General features: G+C 55.7%; 2 protein-coding genes across 2 annotated transcripts in view; both read left to right on the plus strand.

Annotated features, from left to right (window-relative positions):
- The window catches only part of LOC106632099, a 5,312-nt gene extending 2,719 nt beyond the window's left edge, over positions 1-2,593 (plus strand). Inside the window, exons 3-8 of the mRNA XM_031065336.1 lie at positions 387-500; positions 1,001-1,077; positions 1,350-1,415; positions 1,862-1,930; positions 2,042-2,101; positions 2,179-2,593. Coding sequence (XP_030921196.1) covers positions 387-500; positions 1,001-1,077; positions 1,350-1,415; positions 1,862-1,930; positions 2,042-2,101; positions 2,179-2,238 — 446 coding nt within the window. The 3' untranslated portion in view covers positions 2,239-2,593. The remainder of the gene's footprint in view (positions 1-386; positions 501-1,000; positions 1,078-1,349; positions 1,416-1,861; positions 1,931-2,041; positions 2,102-2,178) is intronic.
- Positions 2,594-3,691: 1,098 nt separating this feature from the next.
- CD48 (CD48 molecule) lies at positions 3,692-7,926 on the plus strand. Its single transcript, XM_031065337.1, is given in 5 exon segments — positions 3,692-3,814; positions 4,982-5,102; positions 5,105-5,440; positions 6,774-7,028; positions 7,755-7,926. Coding segments are annotated over 5 exon segments (948 nt in total). The 3' UTR covers positions 7,868-7,926.
- Positions 7,927-7,955: the final 29 nt, after the last annotated feature.

Consider the following 7,955-nt stretch of genomic DNA (forward strand, 5'->3'; position numbering starts at 1 on the left):
TGTATTTTTATATAAAATATGTACTTATCTATATATATAATTATACTAATTTATTATTTATTATTTATTATTTATTATTTATTATTTATTATTTATTGTTTAGTATTTAGTATTATTTATTATTTATTATTTATTATTTATTATTTATTATTTATTATTTATTATTTATTATTTATACATATTTGTTATTATTTTAAAGCTGCAATCGTTCACATGTAAAACATAAAGTTATTTTTATACCTTTAATCCACATTTTTTAATACATTTTTATTTGATATAAGGGGAAAATACCAATTTAAGGATCCGGGGGAAGCTGGAATGTTTTGGGTCGGAAGGGACCCCAAGCCCCAGCTGAATTCCAGGATTCCTGGATCCTTTTCCAGAAGTTCCAGGGGATTTCAGCCGCTGGACGCTGCTGGCCGTGGCCGTGGCCGTGGGGCTGTCCCTGCTCCTCATGGCCTTCTGCTGCTGGAGGAAGAGGAGGGAGAATTCCCGGGAAGGTTTGTCCGCAATGTGGGGGCGGGATCCCAAATTTGGGGGGTCTGACCCCAAACCGACCACTGGAACCCCAAAATCTGGGAGTTCTGACGCCAAACTGACCCTTGGAACCCAAATCTGGGAGTTCTGACCCCACACTGACCCTTGGAACCCCAAATTTGGGGATTCTGATCCCACACCGACCCTTGGAACCCCAGTTTGGGAATTGTGACCCCACATGGACCCTTGATACCCAAAATTTGGGAATTTTGACCCCAAACTGACCCTTGAAATCCCAATTTGGGGATTCTGGCCCCGCATGGACCCTTGATATCCAAAATTCGGGAATTCTGACCCCACACCGACCCTTGGGACCCAAATTTGGGGATTCTGGCCCCGCACTGATCTTTGGAACCCCAGTTTGGGAATTCTGGCCCCACACTGACCCTTGGAACCCCAATTTGGGAATTCTGACCCCAAACTGACCCTTGGAACCCCAAATTTGGGGATTCTGGCCCCGCAGGGACCCCTGGAACCCCCCCGGAGCAGGCGCTGACCGTCTACGCCGAGGTGGGAGAGAAGAAACCCAGCCAGGAGCCCGTGAGTGCCGGGATTGTCCCTTCCCACCCCAAATCCGGGAATTTTGGGGTCGGAAAAGCCCCCCAAGGTCACCGAGTCCGCCCCGGTGCGGACCCCAGCCTGGTCACTCAGCGTCCGGTCACTCAGCGTCCGGTCACTCCTCGGACACTGCCAGGACTCGGAACCCAAACCTGGGGCGGTTCCCAGGCCTGACCCCGCTCCCCTACGGGTGGGAATTTTGGGAACCCCGAGTGGATCCTTTTAACTATTCCCGGCTTTTTTTGTGTCCCCAGGCCAGGACGGGCGAGGCCGCCCAGGAAGGAGCCACCATCTACGCCGTGGTCACTCCCAGGACATGGGTAGGGTCATTCCCGTGGGACCACAGTGATCCCCAGGCTGGATCCATCTTTAATCCCAACATTTCCCATTTTTTATCCCAAAATTTCCCATTTTTTTAATCCCAAAATCTCCCTTTTTTTTATCCCCAAAATTTCCCCTTTTTTATCCCCAAAATCTCCCATTTTTTATCCCCAAAATTTCCCATTTTTTTTATCCCCCAAATTTCCCATTTTTTATCCCAAAACTTCCCATTTTTATCCCCCAAATTTCCCATTTTTTATCCCCCAAATCTCCCATTTTATCCCAAAATTTCCCATGTTCTATGCCAAAATTTCCCATTTTTTATACCCAAAATTCCCACTTTTAATCCCCAAAATTTCCCATTTTTTTAATCCCCCAAATTCCCACTTTTTATCCCCAAAATTTCCCATTTTTCACCCCCAAATTTCCCCCTTTTCCCCGGCAGGAGCGCCCCAGGCGCCAGGAGGAACCCGGGAATTTCACCATTTACTCCACGGTCCAGTTCGACCGGAGGGTGAGGCTGTCCTGGAGCGTCCCCGAGCCCTGGGCACCCCAAATCCGTGTCCCCCGAGGTTTTGGGATCCCGCTTTTCCCAACGGGAATTTCCCCCCTTTTTTCCCCACAGCCTTCCTCCATCAAGAGGAAGAGGCTGAACCCATCTTTGGTCTCCACCGCCTACTTGGAGGTAATGGAGAATCCATGGGGTTTTTAGGGATCCAAAAAATCCCCAAAATGCCCCAAATCCGGCCTGTTTCCTTGCAGGATAACGGGGGCTACAGGCGCTTGGGCTCCCCAAATCCCGCCGGCCGCCAGCGCCCCTGAACCCCGGAATTCCCGTCCCTGTGGAATTCTCCTCCTGGAATCTCCAGCGGCCACCGGGATCCATGGAATAGAAATATCCAGAAATTCGGGGTTTTCCCCCCCCCAAGATTCCACCCCCAGCTGCGCCTCGGAGCGAAGATTTGGGGATGGAAAACTCCGGAAGGGATGGATTTGGGATCGGGCAGGCGGGACGGGAATTCTGTGGGGTTTTCAGGGTTTGGAAATTTGGGAATTCTTTTTTATTTCTTTTTTTTTTTCATTTATGCAAACACAACTGATACAATATACTTGTAGGAATACTCGTAATGCGCAGTGTAAAAATACAACTGCACAATAAATTTGTTTAATTAATTAATTGGCCGATTAGAGCCTGAATTACACCTCGGGCACGGGGAGGGAGCGGGAATTTTTTTTTTGGGAATTGGAATTCTGGGCTGGAATTCCGTGTGGGGATGGAGTGGGATTTTCTTTGGGATCGGCGTTTTCCTTGGGATCGCGATCGCGACGCCTCTTCTCCCTCATCCCAAAAATCCTCGTGGCCGCTCCCGGGCCTTAATTGGGATCATTTACCGGGCGTTAATTGGGATCATCCACCCGGAGGGAATTTAGGGAATTGCGGCGTTCCCGGTTTTTCCCGGCGTTTTGGGGCGATCCCAACGCTTCCCCTGCTCGTGGAAGCCGGCGCTGATGGACAGGTGGGCGCGGGATTGGGCGGGAAAAGCTCAGGATTGGTGAAAAAGGTGAAAAACCCTTGGAAAAGGCGCTGGGAACGCCTGGGTGACATCCCGTGGAATCGTGGAACATCCCGGTTGGAAAAGACCATCCAAACCACCCCAAAATCCAGAATTTTCCCTGAAATCCATCCTGGGATTGTGGAATGGTGGAATTGTGGAATTGTGGAATTCCGGAACTGTGGAATTCCGGAACTGTGGAATTCCGGAATTGCAGAATTCCGGAATTGTGGGATTGTGGAATGGTGGAATTGTGGAATTGTGGAATTCCGGAACTGTGGAATTCCGGAACTGTGGAATTCCGGAATTGCAGAATTCCGGAATTGTGGGATTGTGGAATGGTGGAATTGTGGAATTGTGGAATTCCGGAACTGTGGAATTCCGGAACTGTGGAATTCCGGAATTGCAGAATTCCGGAATTGTGGGATTGTGGAATGGTGGAATTGTGGAATTGTGGAATTCCGGAACTGTGGAATTCCGGAACTGTGGAATTCCGGAATTGCAGAATTCCGGAATTGTGGGATTGTGGAATGGTGGAATTGTGGAATTGTGGAATTGTGGAATTCCGGAATGGTGGAATTGTGGAATTGTGGAATGGTGGAATTGTGGAATTGTGGAATGGTGGAATTGTGGAATTGTGGAATGGTGGAATTGTGGAATTCCGGAATGGTGGAATTGTGGAATTGTGGAATGGTGGAATTGTGGAATTGTGGAATTCCGGAATGGTGGATTTCCGGCCGCTCCTCGGCGGCCTCTGGAGCGGCGACCCCGGGAAATCCGGCGGGGATGGTTTGGGGATTGGAGGGGAAAACCGGGAGGGAGCTGGGGTCAAGCCCGGCTGGACAGCCAGTGGTCATTCGGCGTCCATCCGGTGTCCATCCAGTGGTCATCCAGGGAATTCCTCGGATACATCCCGGGGATGGGGATCCAGCCCTCCCTGAGACCCTTCCGACGCTTCCCAACCCTTTTTCCATGGAAAAACCATCCCAGACTTCCAGCCCTGGCACAGCTCGAGGCCGTTCCCTCTTGTCCTGTCCCCGTTCCCTGGGATCAGATCCCAAATTCCCTCTGGCAGATCCCAAATTCCCCCTGGATCAGATCCCAAATCCACCCGGCTGCCCCCAGGCTTTGGGGTCACTCTGGTCACTCACAGTGACCCTTGGGGTCGGTGTCCCACCGGCCATCGGGTCATTGGGGGGGTCCTGGATGGATTTGGGGAAATTTGAGGTGTTTTGGGGAGTCTGGGTAGCTTTTATGGGGATTTGAGGGGTTTGGGGGAGTCTGGCTGGATTTTGGAGGGGATTTGAGGGATTTTGAGGGGTCCCAGGTGGTTTTTGTTGAGGATTTGATGGATTTGGGGAGTCTGGGTGGGTTTTGGAGGGGATTTTGAGGGATCTGGGTGGGTTTTGTTGAGGATTTGATGGATTTTGAAGGATCTGGGTAGGTTTTGTTGAGGATTTGATGGATTTTGAGGGACCTGGGTAGGTTTTGTTGAGGATTTGATGGATTTTGAGGGACCTGGGTAGGTTTTGCTGAGGATTTGATGGATTTTGGGGGATCTGGGTAGGTTTTGTTGAGGATTTGAGGGGCTTTGGGGTCACTCCGGTGGGGATTTGGGGGATCCATGGGGCGCTGTGTCCCTGTCAGTCTCAGGGGCTGTTTGTAACGCCCCGAGAGCCTCACGTCCCACCCCAAAAATGTGGTTTTCGGGCCCGGAAGAGAAACAGGAACCTCCATCACGCGGTTTCTCCGCCGGCCGTCAGAATCGCCCACCCCCAGGTTTCGGGGTGTCTCAGGGGCCTTGGGGTTCCTCGGGGAGCAGCCGCCCCGTGAGGAGTCCCACCCTGAGGGGGTCCCACCCTGCGCGCGACCGTGTCCCACCCTCGGTGAGGTGACACTGGGGACAGAAGATGGCACCGGGGCTGGCGCTGAAGTCCCAAAAAATTGGGAATTTTTGGGAATTTGGGGCGGGAAAATTCAAAATTCTGGTCCTGCCCCCTCTTCATGCAAAGGGCTCCAGAAAGGGCGGAGCTGTTTCGATTTTATTTTTAATAATTATTTGCTTTTTGAACGTGTCTGGAACTCCAAGCGGGACGAGACCTGGGGAAGGATGAGCGACCCAACTCCGCCATCCCCGTTTGTTTTGGCAGCCTGGGCACAAGGACCCCAATCCTCGGAGGTGGCCGGAGCCGTGGGCGGGGTGGCACTTCTGAACCCCCAGAGCCTCCAAAATCCCTCCAAATTCTCCCAAATCCACTGGCGCTGGCAGAACCAGCTGAAGATCGCCAGCTGGAAGAAGGGGGAGCAGCCCATGTACCTCCAGGGCCGATTTGAGGGACGCCTGGAGCTCCTGGAGAACGGCACCCTCAGGATGAACAACCTGAGCCTCGGCGACGGCGGCGAGTACCGGCTGTACCTGGAGGAGGACACGGGCAGGGAGAGCATCCACAGGGTCCTGCTGAGGGTCTATGGTGGGTCTGGGGACAGGGAACTGTTCCAAGGGGTGCTGGGGACGTTGTGATGGTCTGGGGGTTGTCCCAGAGGTCCAGGAGGTCCAGCTGAGGGTCTACGGTGAGCCTGGGGACAGGGAACTGTCCCAGGGGGCGCTGGGGACGTTGTGATGGTCTGGGCATTGTCCCAGAGGTCCAGGAGGTCCTGCTGAGGGTCTACGGTGGGTCTGGGAACAAGGAATTGTCCCAGGGGGCGCTGGGGACGTTGTGATGTTCTGGGGATTGTCCCACAGCTCCATGGGTGGGCTGGGGACATTGTGAGATCCTGGTTGTCCAAGAACCTCATGGGGACATTGTCCCAGAGCTCCATGGGAGGGTTGGGGCTGTTGTGGTGGCCTGGGTGTTGTCCCGGAGCTCCAGGAGGACGTTATGACATCCTGAGGGTTGTCCCAGAGCTCCACAGAGGGGTTTGGGGACGTTGTGGTGTCCTGGGGGTTGTCCCAGAGCTCCATGGGAACTTTGTGACTTCCTGGTTGTCCAAGAACCTCTTGAGGACATCGTGACATCCTGGGGGTTGTCCCAGAGCTCCAGGAGGATGTTGTGACATCCTGGACATTGTCCCAGAGCTCTGTGGGGGAGTTGGGGACATTGTGGTGTCCTGGGCACTGTCCCAGAGCTCCAGGGGACTCTGTGCCACCCTGGGCACTGTCCCAGAGCTCCAGGGGACTCTGTGCCACCCTGGGCACTGTCCCAGAGCTCCAGGGGACTCTGTGCCACCCTGGGCACTGTCCCAGAGCTCCAGGGGACTCTGTGCCACCCTGGGCACTGTCCCAGAGCTCCAGGGGACTCTGTGCCACCCTGGGCACTGTCCCAGAGCTCCAGGGGACTCTGTGCCACCCTGGGCACTGTCCCAGAGCTCCAGGGGACTCTGTGCCACCCTGGGCACTGTCCCAGAGCTCCAGGGGACTCTGTGCCACCCTGGGCACTGTCCCAGAGCTCCAGGGGACTCTGTGCCACCCTGGGCACTGTCCCAGAGCTCCAGGGGACTCTGTGCCACCCTGGGCACTGTCCCAGAGCTCCAGGGGACTCTGTGCCACCCTGGGCACTGTCCCAGAGCTCCAGGGGACTCTGTGCCACCCTGGGCACTGTCCCAGAGCTCCAGGGGACTCTGTGCCACCCTGGGCACTGTCCCAGAGCTCCAGGGGACTCTGTGCCACCCTGGGCACTGTCCCAGAGCTCCAGGGGACTCTGTGCCACCCTGGGCACTGTCCCAGAGCTCCAGGGGACTCTGTGCCACCCTGGGCACTGTCCCAGAGCTCCAGGGGACTCTGTCCCACCCTGACCTCTCCTGCAGACCTGGTCCCCAAGCCCCGCGTCACGGCCACCACCAACGGCGACCCCCAGGTGTGCAACACCACCCTGAGCTGCTCCGTGGCCCTCCCAGGGGTCACCTACGAGTGGATCCCGCCCCAGAAGGCCCCGATGAAGGAGGGCCCCGTCCTGGAGGTCTCCGTCAGCCCCGCTGTGGAAACCTACGTGTGCAGGGTCAGCAACCCTGTGTCGTCCAGCAACGCCTCGCTGACCCTGCGGCGGCCCTGCAGCTGGACAGGTGCGGCCAGGGCTGGCCTGGGCGCTGGGGGGTCCCCAGAGGGGCTTTGGGGTGGGGGGCAGCTGGGCACTTCCAGAGCGATCCCATGGAATTGTTGGGGTTGGGAAGGAGCCCCGAGGTCATCGGTCCAACGTGGGGCTGACCCCTCATGCAGAGGGGTCTGCAGGGATGGACACCCCAAACCTGCCCGGGACTGACCCCATGGGGTCACCCAGAGGGTCTCCAAGGGTTCCTCGGGCACCTCCAGGGATGGACACCCCAAACCTCCCTGAGCCCCTTCCAAGGCCTTTTCCCCACTTCCAGGAGGAATTTCCCCAAATTTCCCACCCCGAGCCTCCCCTGGCACAGCTCGAGGCCGTTCCTCTGTCCTGATTTTTGGATTCCACCCCAAAATTGACTCCGCTGTGGTGTTGGAAGACCCCTGAACCCCAAAACTGAGCCCAGAGGGGCTCCAGAGGTCCCTGAACCCCAAAAGTGACCCCATGGGTTCCTGAACCCCAAAAGTGACCCCATGGGTCCCTGAACCCCAAAAATCACCCCATGGGTTCCTGAACCCCAAAAATCGGTCTGGGAGAGGTCAGAGGGTCCCTGCGCCCCCCAGATGATCCCTGGGAGCAGATCCTAGTCCCAAGGCGGGTCCCAGGGGTGGGGGATCCCTTTTCCCTCCTCCCGTGGGTTTGGGGAGGGATTTGGGGACCATCCTGGAGCTCCTGGGTCTTCCTCCAGATGAATCCTCCTCATCCTCCTCGTCCGCTGCCTGCGCCATGCCCAGCGCCCCGGCGGCCCTGGGACACCTCGTCCTCCTTGTCCTCCTCTTCCTCCTGCTCGCTGCAGCCTGAGGACCCCGTGGCCGGCACCCCCGGTCACCTCATCACCGTCCACCACCTGCGGTCACCTCCTCACCGTCCACCACCTCCGGTCACCTCC

Source organism: Geospiza fortis, unplaced genomic scaffold (assembly GCF_000277835.1).
Source record: "Geospiza fortis unplaced genomic scaffold, GeoFor_1.0 scaffold735, whole genome shotgun sequence".
NCBI classification, from domain to species: domain Eukaryota; kingdom Metazoa; phylum Chordata; class Aves; order Passeriformes; family Thraupidae; genus Geospiza; species Geospiza fortis.